Here is a 16,179-nt window from a genome sequence, read left to right as displayed (position 1 = left end):
ACGCCACTTGTGCGAGAGGCAATGCAGAGCTCAGGCAACCAACCACGACCACGATCACGACCCTTCCAGCATACACTGATAGACACATGCACACACACACACAGACACACCAGCACGCTAACCAAACGTAGCGGCAGCGACACGAAAGGGGAAGGGGTTGAAGGGCCGCACACGTGACGGCAACACCGGTGCCTTGATCTATCACCCCATCTCATAATAAGTACTTAGCTAAGTTCACGTTCTTCTGGAGCTTCTCCGTTGCCTCCCGCACCATCTTGGCGTTGATCTCCACCCTCTTGCCTTCGTACTCTTCGCAGTTGAAGCTATACGGGTCCATGACGCGCTCGAGGATTGTGTTGAGGCGACGGGCGCCGATGTTCTGACCTTGGCTGTTCACTGCGCAGGTCACCTTGGCCAGCTCATTAACGCCGTCCTCCGTGAAGACGACGTCGATCTTCTCCGTTTTCAGCATCTCTTCCTGTTGCCGCAGCAGGTTGAACTTGGGTTCCGTCAAGATACGGCGGAAGTCCTCCTCCGTCAGCGCCTGCAGCTCTACGCGTACAGGCAGTCGGCCCTGCAGCTCCGCGATCATGTCGGACGTCTTGACAACGTGGAAGGCGCCGGAGCAGATGAAGAGGATGTTGTCCGTCGCAATGACGCTGCCGTCTTTCATGGTGACGTTGGAGCCCTCGATCAGAGGCAGCAGATCTTGCTGCACCCCGGTGGAGCTGACGTCGGCGTTGGCGCTGGACGGCTCGGCAACCACCTTGTCGATCTCATCCACAAAGACAACGCCCTCCTCCTCCGCCAGGGCACGTGCTAGCGTGTTCACTGAGGCTTCGTCGATCAGTTTGTCTAGCGCCTCCTGCGTGGCCAGCGGCACAGCGTCAGCCACCCGCTTCGTCACGGACACCTTCAGCCTCTTCGGCTCCCCTCCCAGACCCAGCAGCATGCCAACCGACTGCAGATCGATGCTGCCCTCCTTTGGTGGCTTCGTCGGCGCCTGCGGGGCACTAATGTCGATCGTCACCATATCGTTAGTGATTGGCTCATCCAGGTAGTGCTCGCGGAAGTACTCGAAGTTGTGCTGCTGCTGCTGCTGCTGCGACTCTTCCGCTTCCGCTGCGCTGTCGTCTGCGGCTGCAGCCGTCACTTCCTCGGCCTTGCCGGCGCTAAGCAGAGAACGGTCCATCGCTCGCATCCGCTGGCTCACCGACCAGGCGCTATACACAGTGTCCAGCGCCATGTTCAGCGCCTCTGCATGTCGCTCTGCCTCGAGCGCGCGCCTTGCCTTGAGCTTGGCGTTCGTGTACAGGTCCTCGATGATGCTCTCGACGTCCTTGCCTTTGAAGCCGACCTCCGTGTACTTGGTGGCCTCCACCTTGATAAACGGGGCGTCCGTGATGCGCGCCATGCGACGCGATATCTCCGTCTTGCCGACGCCAGTTGGACCAATCAGCAGCATGTTCTTGGGCACCACCTCCCTCCGCAGGTCGGCGTCGCTGAGCTGCCGACGACGCCAGCGGTTGCGCAGCGCAATAGCCACGGCGCGTTTTCCAGCATCCTGCCCAACAATGTAGGCGTCCAATATTTTCGTGATCGCCCGCGGCGAGAGATTGTCAAGCTTGCTTGCCTTTTCCCTTGTGACCTGCAACACGTCAGGGGATGGCGTGCTGGCCGCCGCAGCCACACAAAACAAAAGCTGAGTCGGGAAGCGAAACATTTTCCCTTTTCCCAGGTCGAAAGTAGAGGGGGGAGGACGTCGCGTGTACACACGCGTGCGCATAAGTATATATATATATGCGTGTGTGTGTGTGTGTGTATGGGTGTATGAGTGGAGACACCGGGTGAGGAGGGGGGAGGGGGGCGAGAGCAGCGAGAGGAGAAGTGGTTGGTGGAGGGAAGATGAAGAGGGCTCTTGCGGATAGAATGAACGCCTGCTCCACAAGAGAAGCCGCGCACAACACAGTGTACGCGAAGCAAACCGGAGGGCGGCAGACACACGTCTCTGTGTGTGTGTGTGTGTACGCACACGCACACGCACGCACGCACACAGATGATTGAAGGGTTGCTGCGGCTCACGTCCGCGCAGGGGAGGGCGGGTGCTTTGCCCCTCACGTGCGGCCCCTTCATGGGGTCTATCGCTCTTGAAGTCGCACGCAAGGGTGCGTGGGATGCAGCCGGAGTACACACCGAGATGCCCGTCCCTCTCTCTTCACCGGGGAGGAGGAGGGAGGGAACGATTCGGTTTCTGTACATTCTGGGATGTGTGCCAGGTGACTTGTGTACGCTAAATACAAGAGAAGAAGGCCAGAGACTTTGATGTGATGTACAGGCAGGTGTAGGGAAGGTGTGTATGCAGACATTGACACATGCATGAGCGCCAGGCGCTCTGCTTGCCGCCACGGGTGCCCGACGTGTTCGCTGTGCATACTTCCTGGATTGGGGAGGGGAGGGGGGAGTGGGGAAGAAGCGGCACTGCACCTTCCCTACAACCCCTGCTGCTTTTCGGACTGACGGCGCCGCGGTAGGGCGGCGCGGAAACAAGTGATAAGCGGCAGCGCCGCCACCACTAAAGAGGGCGTGTGCTTAGGGGGGAAGGGAAAGGGGCGAGAAGATGGCATGCCGTTTGCATCTTGAGTTGTTGCCCGCATCGGTGCCCCTGTGCGCACAGGGGCGCCAGTGAATGTCAACGTTAGCCACCGTGTACTTCAAGGAAGACAAGGGAAGAGCAGCGGTGCACACACACACGCATGCATCAACAAAGCCGAGTGAACGCAGCAACCGCCGCCGCCTGCGATGTGACGTTTGGGAGGGGAGGGGGGCGGCAGGGTGGGCGAGCACGCATGAGGGGACTGCTCTAAGCCTTGCCTTGCTGTCTCGCTGCTTCTCCCTCCCACCAGCGCAGCAGCGACGCACGCGCACCGTTAGAACGAGTTGCTGCCCGTCAGCATTGGACCGTACCGCCGTGCGATGTGCGTCATCGTAATAACAACAAAGCTCACTGCCACGAAAAACGTAAGCCACGTGGGCCCGACAACGTCGTCATAGCGGATCTTGCGGCGAGCATAGACACGCCGCGACCGTGCCTTGAAACCGATATACGCGTACGCCAGCGTGAGGAGGGCGATGGCAACCATGACAACCCCCATCACGACGTGAAAGTTGTCCTGCCAGAACGGCGAGTAGTTGGCGACGTCCTGCGGCAGAAACAGCCCCTTGCCAAATCGAATGCTGGTCAGGCCCAGGAGGCCGAAGGACGTGGCGAGCTGCATCCATTTAACCATGTACCGCTCCGACGTCAGCAGCGTCTTGGGGTCGTACTTCTGCGGTACCTTGATGCGTTTGCCCGTCTGCCACGGGATCTTGCCGTAGAACACCTGCGCGGCCGCGTTCTTGCTGTCCTTCAGGCCGTAGCAGAGCGACTCCGTGCCGTTCTCCGAGTAGGGGTAGAGGTGGAAGGTGGTGTACGTCATGTGCCGCCGATCCACCGAATACTGCACTACCGGTAAGAGGCTGGGCTGCACCGCGCCCTGGCCTGCGTCTTTCGTCCTCTTGTCTGCCTTGCCGTCAGCGATGCCGTCCGCAGCGATGAAGGAGTTCGTCGTCGACGCCGCCGCGGACGTGTTTCCAGAGTTCCCCGCGGTACCTCCGGCTTCGTGCTGCAGGCTGCGCAGAACACGCTGGTAAATCTTGGCGTAGTCTGTACGAGGCAGGAACTGCGCCTCCGACGCGCCCACCGTCTGTGTCTGCGCCGGGTTTGTACCGAAGATTAGGCGATCGGCCGTGCGCTCGAGGCAGCCAGCGGCCAGGCCCATCGTCGGATCCCAAAGGTGCACTTCCGGCTTCGTCGAGGCGCGGATGTCAATGTCGAGCTGGTGCATCCAGTACGGGACCATGTTGATGAAGGAGGTGTGTCCGTACAGGGAGGCGATGCCATGCGCGTACTTGCTGAACTTGGGGACACTCTCCATGTAGCGGCACCCCATCAGCTCCTCGATCCATGGGGCGATGCGCTCGTTTTCGGCGCACTGCAGCTTTATCTCCACCACCGCGTAAGGGAAGTGGGAGACGGGCGAGTCGCCGCCGGTGTAGCGCCAGTGGTGATCGAGCCCGAAGTCTTCGGCAGACATGCGCAGATCCGTGTCGATGCTCACACGTACCGTCTGGTCGGCGCCGCGCTGAAAGGCGGCGCGGCCGCACTGCGTCCGCAGCACCGGCTTCAGGTCGTAGGCGTGTATCTTCGAGAGGATCTCCGTCGAGAGGGACTTGAACGCCTCCTGCTCCGCCTCGCTCGCGTTTCTGCGCTTCAGCTTCTCCACCGCCGGCAGCAGGCTCAGCTGCGCGTGCACAAACGCGTCCACCTCCTTTTCCTTGATGGCAAAGCGGCGCTTGTTGCTGCGCTCGCCGCTCCACGCCTCGTGGTGCACCTTGATCTCCATGAACACGTTGTCGTTCTCCTGCAGCGCGTTCCAGTCCTCGGCGTACGTGTCCGAGTACCACCGCATGCGGATCAGCGTGCTCCCTTCAATGCGCTCGAGGCGGCGGTGGTAGAAGAGAAATTTGTTGTTGTCGTAGTAGACGGAGCTGACGGGCGAGAAGAGGCGGAACGGGACGCGCTTTTCCTTGCTCTCCTTATACGTGTCCTTGAAAGTGCTGAGCGGCAGATGCGGGATGATGCGCGCAATCACGAAGGGGAGGTCCTGCAGGTGCACCCAGTACTTGACGGAGCGGCGGTCAAACACCTGTGAGCCCTCGGCGTCGGTGGGGATGCTGAGCTTCCCCTTCGCCGAAATGCGGTCCTCCGTCTGCTTGACTCGGTCGTAGACGCGCGACAGGAGGCAGAAGACCTCCTCGACGGAGATCTGGTCATAGTCGTACTCGATGTAGATATTCTTCCAGCGGTCGCCGGTCGGGCCAAGCACGGCGTAGCGGTACATGCGGCCAATGATGTGCTCGATGGTGTCGGTGTTGAGGTTGCGGCACTCGGCGAAGCGGAGCAGCTCGTGCATGATAGCATCCGCGATGAGGCGCGCTTCGCGCGGCAGCAGGCGCTTCGGCGTGCTCTTGGGCTGGCTGCTCAGCGTGATACTGCGGTTCGTCACCACCTCTTCCTCTGTCAGGTACTTGGAGCACTCGTAGAGGCGCAGCGACAGCGTCAGCAGCTCCGCCTGTTTGCACTCGCACCACTTGTACACTCGCATCTTCTGCTCCAGGAGGGAGGCGTAGAGCTCGTCCGGGGTTGACGGGTTGGCGATGTTTTCCTTCATGCGGTGGAGGATGTCCTTAGTTGCCTTGTAATCCACGTAAGCACCCTGGTCCCGGAAATCCGGGTACATGGCGCTTCGCCATGCCTTGCTGTACGGCATGATGGTGGCGGGGGGAGGGGGGCGGCGCTCGCTTTCCGTTCCTACGATGAAGCGGAAAAAGGGAAGAGGGAGGGGGTGGGGCAGCGGCACGCGCGTGTGCGTGTGTGTCTGGCCTTTTCGTTCTTGCTCGCTTGCCGGGTTTAGATGAAGTTGTTATGGTGGGGTGTTATTAGCGCAGGGCCGCGCTGGTGCGGCGAACCTCTGCGGATCAAAGTACGGAGAGAAAGATGTACGGGGTGTGCGCGGCTCGTGTGGGAGCTCTCACAAAGGACGTGCACAGAGTCCGAGAAGGATGAAGCGGTGCAATGTGGCAGCGGCAGCTGTCGTGTCGGTGCGAATCGCAACGCCACGGAGAACTACAGGCGGAGAGGGATGAGGAGATGGTGCAAAGCGGGATGAGAGGCAACAGAGAGCAGACAGCATACACACACCCAGGAGAGCGCTTGGCTTCGCTTTCCCTTGGCAACGTGCCTATTCTCTGCTGTCGAACATGAGCGAGACTCCCCACATTAGCCCCTCCTGGCCCGGCCGTGGGCTCCCCCATCGCGTGGTGCGAAGCAGCGGAGAGCACGGTCTCTTCCTCGAACCCTACCCGCCTCCCGCTTCGCAGGTCACTTCACAGCCATGCCCATTGTGCTGGTTGCCACCGGATGCATCCCCCCTCGGGAGGGAGAGGGGGGCAGCACGCAGGCTCCTCCCCACACACATCAGTGTGGGCCGTGCGAGGGCCCGGGTGAGACATACGCGCGAGTTGCTCTAGCACGTTTTACCTATCGTATGGATGGCACGCGCGTGTTCGCTGTCGTTGGCCGCTCCGACGCAACGCCGCCCAGTACCTCACACCCTGTCACCACGTGAAGCCATCGAGCATGGGGAAGGATGTAGGGAGTAGGGGGAGGGGCTGCTGCTGCTTGCCTTCCTCTCCTAGACAGGGAGCATGAGGCGAGGGGTGCACTGAACCCTGTGACACCACGCACGGAGGTGTGTAGAGCCCTCCTCCCCTCACCCTTCTCCTGCGGACCGGCAGCGTAGCAACTGGACGAGGGCGAAGGAAGCATGGACGGCGTGGGGAGAGGCGCGCACTAGCTGAGCGCAGACACGCTGAGGTGGATGAGGGGGGAGGGAGGAGGTCGGGGAGCGTTGCGAGAGGCAGACGGGCACAACGGAAAGGCGCTGTAGAGGAAGCGAGGGAGCTCGTGGAGGACTCCGCAGAAGTACATCGCCACGCTCGACTCCCCCCTCCCCCTCTCTCACGACCCCCTCGCGTCTTATTGGGTGGCTTGCAAATGGGAGGCGCAAGAGGGTGTGCGTAGAGCTGCAGCGGAGCGCGGCGGCCAAGCGATGGCGCGCACAGCACCCATGCCACAACACATTTTATGCCTTTCCTTTGGCTTCTCGCGTGTTGCAAGATGACGCTCTCCTCAAGCAGCGCGGCAACGGTGCCTACGTGTGCGTGCGCAGAGAGTTGGGGTGGTGGGGGGTGCGGTGGGCACGTGGGCGATCCCGTACAGAGTCGAAGGGTTGCAGGCACACGTGCAGGTGTGAGGGAGGGTGAGGGGGGGGGGGCAGGACAGAGCGACAGAGAGAGAACGCGCGCGTGCGCAGACACAGACTAACCTCAAGAGGGATAGACGCTGGTAAGCGTGCACAGCGAGGGATGCACACACGGGGGTGAAAGATAGGGGCGAGCAACGACAAGAGACTTACGCAGCGTCATCACCATCATCGTGAGCAGCAGGCGCAGCTGTGATAGACTGCGGCCGTTGTTGTTGGGGATACTTCACATGGAGGCAGTGTACAACTTGATACATAGAGAGACTCCCCGCACCGAACAGCGGAGGAGGAGGAAGTGGGAGGAGGGAGGGGTGAGATACTCGCCAGCCACAACAGCCGACGAGCGAACAGCAGCAACAGAAGACAGAGAACAGAGCAACGCTGCATCGTAATGAACATAGAAAGGGAAGCCGAGGAAGGACCGGTGTGTGTGTGTGTAGGAGAGAGAGAAGGGACAGCGACAAGACAGTCACAACGAGGGCAGGAAATACAGAGACTCCGCTCTCGCCACTCCGCCGCCACCTTTTCTGTACATTCTTTTTCTAAATTCTGTGCGTGGATCAGCGACCCGTACTACCGACCCCCCTTCCCCCCTCCTCTGCGCAGCGCACGAAAGCAGCGGCACAGACGGGTTCGCAGAACGAGAGCAACGGGGGGGGGAGAGGCGCTGCGGTGCAGCGTTACACAACTGCGGGAGGGTCGTAGTTGATGGGCTTCGTGTAGATGTACCGGTACGGGTCGTTCCCGGCCGGGATCCATGGTTTGTAGGCGCTGTCCTTCTGGCGCATTGCCCGCACCTTCTGTTCCTTCACGTCGTACGGGTCCTCCTGGTACTCCGGCTGCTTCAGTAAGTCAGGAACAAGGGCGCCGCCAGGCACCCACGGCTTGCGGCCAGCAGTGGCGCTAGAGATCGCCTCCTGCGATGATGGGCTGCGCTTGGGAGGCAGCGGCTTCGTCAAACCGTACACGCGACTCACGCCGTGCTTGGTTTCATCGAAGCAGCCACCGGAACGGACGGCACTGCGGAAGGGCGAGCCGACGCACTTCGTTGCTTCATACTTTCTCTGGAGCGCCTCGCGGCGCATGTTGCCCTCGTATGGGTCCGCCACGTACTGCACCTCGCCTGCCTGCCCAATGGTGAGGCCGGTGTAGCCATATGTGCCCTTCTTGGGCGGGTTCACGATGAAGTTGCACTTCGCTGCGGCTGTCTCGGCCTTGTAGTCGGCGGCCGTCTTGATGGGCGGAAACTCGGTTTCGTGACGGATCGGTGCCTTCTCATTGAAGGTGCCGTAGTAGTCACCCTTGCCGCTGCTCTTCTTGCTGGCCCCGACGGGGCGGAACGGCGGTGGGGCTGCGGCGCTGTTGCCGTGCCCTGCCTTGCTGCCCGCCGAAGTGTTCGCGCGGAAGGGTCCAGCAAAGCCAACGGAGGTGTACGGGTCACCATTCGAGAGCGACACGAAGGGGTCGAAGGTGGCATCGGTGATGTGCGGGTTACGCTTCGCGGAGACCACGAACGGTGGCTGCCCTGTTGCCTTCGCGACCCCCTCGCGCTTGTCGTACTCGTCGCCGACGGAAAGATATACCGGTGGGCTGAACATCTTCTGAACTGCAGAAGCTGACGCAAGAGTGATGCGGGACGTTAGAGAGCAATGGAAGGACGGACTGCGTGAGGGAGTGAGTGAGCGAAGGATGCGAATTGGAAGGGGGGAGGAGGTGGATACAGCTGCAGTGGAGCACATGCGTGGCAGTTGTGTGTGTGTGTGTGTGTGGGCAGTGCCATGAAAGAGGGAGAGGAGTGGGTGGGTGGGTGGGGGGGGGCGAGAGGTGTCGTGGTGCAGTCGAGGAAGACGGTGACAAGACGACATGGGGGTGGTGTGTGTGTACGTGTGTCGTCGAGAGAGCGAGTGCGCACGCGCAGCGGTGACTGAGATCGACCTTTGCTTTCTTTCTCCACTCAACTCCATTTTGCCGCGGTGTATCGTCCGTACAGGAGCTCTTCCGTGCTCGCATCCGCCACTGCTACCGCGCCCGCCCGCCACACATGTAGTCGGCTGTGCATCACTGTCCAACGCCGCTGCGGGATGAGGCCCTCGATGAGTACATCGGCGTGTGCGCGTGTGTGTGTGTGTGTGCATATCTATGTGCATTGTGACGCTGGTGGCTCTGCGGAGTCGCGCAGGCAGCTGCCATCTTGGAGGATGCGGTAGGCAGTCCACGGCGCCGCCACCACACTCTGCGTTGCCACGTCAAAGGACACCTCTCGCTGACAGAAGTGAATGACCGTGGTGGTGCTTGCAGACGGCGTCACGTTGGGAAGCGTCGACGGCACCGCTGCGACCTGCTCCACTAGCACCATCGACTGCATCCGTGTGCCATAACCACGAAATGGCACCTTGAAGATGCTCGACTGCAGGTACGCCTCACGCATCGCGGCGCCCCCGTCACAAAACCGAACCGACACGTTATCGCCATCACCGACGGCGCTGCTGCCAAAGTACGCGTGGAGCTCATTCTCGGTAAAGCCAAGGAGTGGGTTATTCGAGTGCAGCTGCGCGTGCAGGGCCTCCGCCTCCGCCGCCGAGAACGCCGTCTCCTCCATCTTGGGCAAGTCGAAGTTGCAGCGGTCGCACAAACACTCGTCCGCCAGTGCCGTCGCCACCTCCGTCACCATGGCTGGAGTAATGCCCGACGTCGATGAGGAGGGCTGCTCCGCTGCGATGGGGTCGATCACACGGTGAAGGGCGTCCGTGAAGAGCTGCCCAAGTCGGGCCGTAATGGGTTCGCCATGCATATTGTCCAAGTAGCTGTTTTGTAAGCAGTGCACCTGGCCTGGTGCAACGGGGCACCGGTGCTCGGCAGCGTACCGGTTTGTTGTGTAGAGGATCTCCGGTGCGGCGGCGCTTGTACTGTCAGACTTGTGCCGCCCATGCTCCGATGTTACAGCATCGACGCCGCACCGACGAAGGTCGTCGCAGGAGAGAAGGTTGAATCCAGCGTAGTAGGGAGGCACTCGCAGTACAGCCGGCAGTGCTGCCACTAGGGCATCGCCACTGCCCAGAGATGCGTCAGCGTCCCCTGGAAGGATACCCGTTCGCAGAAAGTTCTTGATGACCAGGCCGCGCGACGTCGGTGGATCGTAGGTGAGTGTCACTGACTGCAGCTGCTTGCCGTGTGGAGGGCAACAACTGTCTTCAGCTGCTGTCTTGGCCGCTGCCGGTGCGGTTGACAAGGCGACCACCGGCACCGCGGTGGTGTGTTCGCAAATGTGCGAGAGCGGTGCAGCCCCGCGCCACATGGCAGCTGCGGTGGAAAGCCCTGCGCGCTGTGCCGGCTCACCTCTCTCGCTATCGCCGCACTGGTCCTCATCGCGTGCCTTTGCGCTGCAGGTCAAAGGTGCGGCTGGCGAGCGCCGGCAGTTGGTAAGAATGGCGAACCGCCCGCTGCGAGGCTCGATACCCATCCACGATCCACCGGCGAGACGGTCCAGCGCCCACACAAGCCCGGTGGATGTGTCCAGTGCCAGCCCACCAGTGGCCCTTGCCAGGTCCTCATCACGATTGCCAATCAGGATAAACGGGAAGCGCTCGCAGTAGCGCGTGATGAAGGTGAGGATGCACATTCAACGGCCCAAGGGAAAAACAACAACGGCGCTCGCTCGGGCGCACGGAGGCGCACCGGTGGCTGCGTGCGTGCGTGACGGGAGGGGGGGGGACGGCAAAGATTCTCTAATGCCGACTGTTTGCGCTAACCGACCTACACGAAGGTACTTGTAGACGACGCGAAGGGCTGAGGAGGATGGGGTGGAATGGTGTAGGATAGTTCACAACTACAGGCCAGCATCGCTCATACACGCCCGTGCCAAGCAAGAGAGAGGAGACAACGAGGAAGGGCGAGAGGGGAGGAAAGACTCCTCGCGCATGCGCGTCGGTATCTGTGTCGACTTGCGCACGGTGTGTTGGCGTGCGTGAAGCAAGGTAGGGATGACTTGACGAGGAGGTGTGTGTGTGTGTGTGTGTGTGTGGGAGCAGAGAAGGTAGGCGGGAGCATACAACGATGCGGGCGCGCAACACGACGCGCACATACACACACGCACACACACGGCTAAAGATGAGGGATCCAGACACTCTGGTGCTTCGTGCTTGCCTCCTTCGCTCAGTCCAGCCCGGCGTGAGCGATGGTCTTGCCTTGCCCCCCCCCTCCTGACTCCCGTGTGCTCTTCCGAGGAACCTTGTGGCAGCTTTCCCGCTCCTCTCCTGCCTTTCCATTTGGTTTATGTGCACACCGGCAGCAAAATACGGCTACGCATCTCACGCATCTCCTTAACCCCGGTGACATTCGCCCTGTCCCATCGCCCCATCCAGGATCTGGCCAACCATGTGATGCACAGACACGTCTGTGTGCACATCCACAGCAGGAGTCGCTCCGTGAGCGGAGGAAAAGAGAACAGGGAGCGTCGCAACCAGACACACTGCACATGGCAAGCTGTAAAAGGGCAACCCTCGCATATAGTCGGCCATCGGGACCACGAGAGGGGGAGGAGGAGGGGGGAGAGGTGAGGGGCCACAGATGCGCCGCATCACGTGTCACTCGCCCTCCTTCTTTCGTACCTTCTCTTCAGTGCCGACTGCGCTTGATCGCGATGACGACGGACTTTGAGGCGGGGGTTGCTGCTCTCTTGCCGTTGATGACGAAGGGATCCGCGAGGGTTGCAGCGTGAGATACTGCGGGAATATCGGCTCTGTCATGTCCCATCCGCAGCGCTGCCGCAGCGCTGTGTAGGTGTAGCTGTACTCCGGATTGCAGTACACAAAGTAGAGCACCATGCCGATCGCGAAGCCGCAGCGCACGTAGCCGTGCCGACGGAAGCGCAACTCGCCTGGGGATTGGACGCGTGACGGTGAGAGCAGGTACGTCAGCCCTGTGGTGCGCTCTGCATCCTTTCGTCCAGCGAAGTGCTTGCTCATGATTCGAGCACACCAACGCAGAGCCGTGACGCAGACTCGTCGGGAGTGACCAAAGAAGTGGAGGCGACGGCACGCGTCTGAGACAGTGAAACCTCCACGCTAAGCAGACCCCGCCACCAACGCTAAGCCTCGCCTTGTCTTCACTGCCACGGGGACGATGACCCGCCCATCCAGGGCGAGCGCCGTGCAGACAGAGGAGGGGGAGGTAGACACACGCCCACACACAGTTCCAACAGACCACAAGGGAAGGGCAATACAAGCGGGGAGAGAAGCAGCGCAGGAGTAAAGCCACCAAGCAGACAACCGTCACGGTGCTGCACAGTCACACGCACAACCGCAAGCGTTAACGCCGGCAGTGCGGGGCCGCGTGCGTGGCAGGAGTAGCCATGCAGTCATTCTGCGCAGCATGGCGGCCGGCGGCACCCGCAGAGCTGAAGGGAGGGCGGCCACAGGGCAGCGGGTGCCACTGCAGCGCGAGACCAGCACCGAAGCAGCGGTGTGCTTCGATAAAGAGAGGGAGGAGGGACAGGGACAGAATGCAGCGGTACACCGGGGGGAGAGGGGGGGGGCGGACAGCAAGAAATACTGCATCGCGACGGCCTCGGAGCAGATGATCAACCAAAGGACTCCCAACCTCCACACACACCAGAATTCAGCCGCTGGGCGTGGGGGTGGCGGCCGCCCTTTCCACGGCCTCCTCGCTCTACATATATATATAGAGAGAGAGATGCACCAGCCGGCGATTACGGGAGAGAGAGCGGCACCTCCCCCCAGCACGCGGTACGGGGCAGCGCCGATGCAACGGCAACTGTAAGCGAGGGAACCGCAGACGTCAGCCTGAAATGCTCGTCATGTTCCACCACAGCCCAGCGCGTGCAAGCGCCGCTCATTACCCCATGACCGGCTTCCTTCCTGCAACTGCGCGACCTCAGGCACAACGCAGAAGGGGAGCCCTTGCAAGCTGGAAGACCGAACCTGCACAGAGGCTTCGGTGTGCCAGCAGCACCCTCCCACAACACCCAGCCCATCATGCACATAACAGCGTGAAAGCATTTGGCAGCAGCACAACAGCTTCTTCCAAGCACCGTAGCTTCACTACGTGCGCACGGCGGCCACAAGCTGCGCAGCCGTCGTCTCGCGCGCCAGTGCGCTGAAGTGCGCCTTGCCGCCGCGCGCCTGTGCCTCCTCCACGACGACGGGCACAGCGTTCACGGCGCGCAGACTCGCGCACTTCGCAACGCGGGCCTCCAGCGGCGTCGACAACACGTAGGCGGGCATGGCGATGGTGGTGATGGTGGGGGGGGGTCGGCGTGGGGGAGTGGGAGTGCGTGGGTGGGGGTGGGGTGGATGCGGGAGATGCAGGCTGGGCGCACGCAGGGGGTCAGGCGGCGGAGATCGGCCAGGGGTCCACCGCGGTGCATGCGCGCACAGGGAGACAGGCGGAGAGAGGGAAAGAGGGGAGGTAGCAGAGAGGCGTGGAGAGAGGGGCACGAGTCACGGCGGCGAGGCAGCGAACGAGTGGCAGAGGCCGCACCGCGGGGAGGGGCAGAGGCCGCAGCGCCTGGCCCCCCTCCCTCCCCTCACTCACACACACAGGCACGCACAGCGTGTGTCCTGTTGGTATTCCTGGGGCACACTTTTGCGGAGCTGGCGGAGACGGGCATGGCTGAGAGAGGAGGGAGGCACACGAGGAGTGGCGAGTGGCGCTCCAGGACTGCAGTGCAGCTCGCGCTCCAGCGGCGCACACACAGCCGCCAGCACGCGGGCCGCCACTGATGCGTCGGCGATGAAAGTTTCGGGGCACACGTGTACACATGGGGACAGCAGGGACGAACAGGATCAAGAAGAAAGTGGGGAGGGGGAGGGGAAGAGAGAAGAATGAGAGGGGGCGCGAGTCGGCCCGCCGCAGCGGTGTGCACGCGGGAGAGAGATCCTCGCAGCGGGGGGGGGGTACCAGGCACAGGCGCGCAAAACAAGTGTGTGCACATGGAGAAAGGCGGTGTGGGTGGTGGGGCGGGGGAGCGGGACGTGCGCGCAGGTAGCGAGGCGCCGCCCACCACAGGCCGCAGGGGAGTGTGCGGAGGACAGGGGCACCCGTGAGACGTGCCCGCCTCCGAACAACACAAATGGCGCTTGGCGAGCGCGCATACACACGATGGGTGCCGTCGATGCGGTGACACAACGGATAGTCAAGGAAAAAACGTATAGCAGAGGCCCGTCCCGCGCAGGTATACATACGGGGAGGCAGCGTGGGCGGATGCATCCGACCGCACACACGCCGTCAGCGAGGGGTGACACACGGCAAGGAGGGGGTTACCCAGAAGGGGCAGCCTGTGCACCACGGAGCGGTGGGGCCAGGCGCACCGCAAGGCTAGGCAGACAATATCACGGGAGCCACAGGACGCGTTGAGCGCTACCACACCACGCTGTCGCGCTCTTCTCGGCCCTAGTTCCAGGCGCACGAGCCGCACGGCGTGCACAACGCGGCGCCCATGGAGCGCTCCGCGGTGTAGGCGACGTACAGCATGCCGTCGTCCGCCTGCTTGCACGCGTCGTGCAGCTCGCCGAGCGTCGCCGACGGCGACACGCTGCAGCCGGCAACCGTCAGTGTCACCGGCTTCTTCGCGTCCACGCCGCGGAAGCCGCGCACGGCGGCCACAAGCTGCGCAACCGTCGTCTCGCGCGCCAGTGCGCTGAAGTGCGCCTTGCCGCCGCGCGCCTGTGCCTCCTCCACGACGACGGGCACAGCGTTCACGGCGCGCAGACTCGCGCACTTCGCAACGCGGGCCTCCAGCGGCGTCGACAACACGTAGGCGGGCATGGCGATGGTGGTGATGGTGGGGGGGGTCGGCGTGGGGGAGTGGGAGTGCGTGGGTGGGGGTGGGGTGGATGCGGGAGATGCAGGCTGGGCAGGCAGTAAGAACGTGCTGTGCGAGGGTCGGGGCGTCAGAGAGAGATTGTGGAGAGGCTGGCGACAGTGCAGGCGGAGGTGACGGCGCGTGAGGGACGATGGGCGGGTGAGCGGACCGGAGCGAGAGGAGCGGCGGCGGAGCCGGTGTTGGCCGAGGACATTCAGTTGAGGACAGGGGAACACGATTGGGGCTGCTCTCGACCAGGAGGGCGCGACGCGAGTGGTGCACACGAGTATGCGGAGAGACAACGAGCATATACGGAGAGAGCGATACTCCGCTGATTGGATGGGGCAGGTGGTGCACTCTTGTCTCCACTCGCAACGCACGCGCTTGCGCGCATCCCTCGCCGCGCGGGCAGCGCCCCCGATACCGATGGCGGAACGAGCGGAGGGGATGAGGGCGCGCACGGGGAAGGCATGCAGGTTCGGTGCTGAGGTACTTGGCGGAGAGGTGGGGAGGAGGAGGGGGAGGGGCAGCGGGTGGCTGCGATGAGGAGGACCCTCACACGTATTCACAAACGACACACAAGCGACTGGGTGAGAAACACGAAAAGCAGCTGTGCACATAAACTCCAGCGCAGGCGAGCCATTGGCGCCATTGCAGCGCACAGGCTCTGTCCAGACCGCGTGCGTCCTGTTGGCAACGGGGCAGCGGCAGTAATGAGATCGCGCTGCCTCGGGTAGAATCGAACAGGGGGGGGGGCACGGCGACCTGTACCGCTGTCGGCATTACCGCGGCACCGCATGCGAGGGGGAGGAAGGAACGGAGGGAGAGAGGAGCGTGCGCGGGCCACGCATGACCACGGCACAGGAAAGGGAATCATGAGGAAACAACGGAGAGGATGTAAGAGCTACGCCACACTACGACGAGGCAGCGGGGGAAGAGAAAGGGAGCCGGAGGTACACGCCATGTGCGCAGAGAGCGGATCGGAAACAGCCCTGCAGCTTAGCCCATCACCGCAGCGCCATCGCACGTACGATTGCACCCACCCACGTGGGCGCGCCCCGCCACAGTGACGCACATGCGCCTTCATCAGCGCTCCCTCGCCGCCGGGGCCGGCAGCAGGCGGGCCGCACCACAAACCGTACGCCGACAAAGCTTCCGCTAGCCGGAACTAACGCTGCGCCTCCGCACGACCCCTAAATAATCACGTCATCGTCCGCAGAGCTGCCATCCCACGCGCACGAGCCGCACGGCGTGCACACCGCGGCGCCCATGGAGCGCTCCGCGGTGTAGGCGACGTACAGCATGCCGTCGTCCGCCTGCTTGCACGCGTCGTGCAGCTCGCCGAGCGTCGCCGACGGCGACACGCTGCAGCCGGCAACCGTCAGTGTCACCGGCTTCTTCGCGTCCACGCCGCGGAAGCCGCGCACGGCGGGC

General features: G+C 62.6%; 6 protein-coding genes across 6 annotated transcripts; all 6 read right to left on the bottom strand.

Annotated features, from left to right (window-relative positions):
- Positions 1-211: 211 nt before the first annotated feature.
- Positions 212-1,723, bottom strand: LMXM_09_0230 (heat shock protein HslVU, ATPase subunit HslU,putative; the record flags this gene model as incomplete). The annotated part of the gene is made up of 1 exon (XM_003872654.1): positions 212-1,723. One exon carries the CDS (start codon positions 1,721-1,723, stop codon positions 212-214), a length of 1,512 nt encoding a protein of 503 aa, XP_003872703.1.
- A 1,204-nt stretch (positions 1,724-2,927) lies between these two features.
- LMXM_09_0220 (conserved hypothetical protein) lies at positions 2,928-5,369 on the bottom strand (the record flags this gene model as incomplete). Its single annotated transcript, XM_003872653.1, has 1 exon — positions 2,928-5,369. The coding sequence occupies one exon, from the start codon at positions 5,367-5,369 to the stop codon at positions 2,928-2,930; it is 2,442 nt and encodes an 813-aa protein (XP_003872702.1).
- Positions 5,370-7,603: 2,234 nt separating this feature from the next.
- On the bottom strand, positions 7,604-8,521 carry LMXM_09_0210 (conserved hypothetical protein; the record flags this gene model as incomplete). The annotated part of the gene is made up of 1 exon (XM_003872652.1): positions 7,604-8,521. One exon carries the CDS (start codon positions 8,519-8,521, stop codon positions 7,604-7,606), a length of 918 nt encoding a protein of 305 aa, XP_003872701.1.
- A 539-nt stretch (positions 8,522-9,060) lies between these two features.
- Positions 9,061-10,542, bottom strand: LMXM_09_0200 (conserved hypothetical protein; the record flags this gene model as incomplete). The annotated part of the gene is made up of 1 exon (XM_003872651.1): positions 9,061-10,542. One exon carries the CDS (start codon positions 10,540-10,542, stop codon positions 9,061-9,063), a length of 1,482 nt encoding a protein of 493 aa, XP_003872700.1.
- Positions 10,543-11,506: 964 nt separating this feature from the next.
- Positions 11,507-11,887, bottom strand: LMXM_09_0190 (conserved hypothetical protein; the record flags this gene model as incomplete). Its single annotated transcript, XM_003872650.1, has 1 exon — positions 11,507-11,887. The coding sequence occupies one exon, from the start codon at positions 11,885-11,887 to the stop codon at positions 11,507-11,509; it is 381 nt and encodes a 126-aa protein (XP_003872699.1).
- A 2,446-nt stretch (positions 11,888-14,333) lies between these two features.
- LMXM_09_0180 (uncharacterized protein) lies at positions 14,334-15,365 on the bottom strand (the record flags this gene model as incomplete). Its single annotated transcript, XM_003872649.1, has 1 exon — positions 14,334-15,365. One exon carries the CDS (start codon positions 15,363-15,365, stop codon positions 14,334-14,336), a length of 1,032 nt encoding a protein of 343 aa, XP_003872698.1.
- Between the last annotated feature and the right edge of the window lie 814 nt (positions 15,366-16,179).

This window comes from Leishmania mexicana, chromosome 9, assembly GCF_000234665.1.
Source record: "Leishmania mexicana MHOM/GT/2001/U1103 complete genome, chromosome 9".
NCBI classification, from domain to species: domain Eukaryota; phylum Euglenozoa; class Kinetoplastea; order Trypanosomatida; family Trypanosomatidae; genus Leishmania; species Leishmania mexicana.
This window is presented reverse-complemented; position numbering and strand designations above follow the sequence as displayed.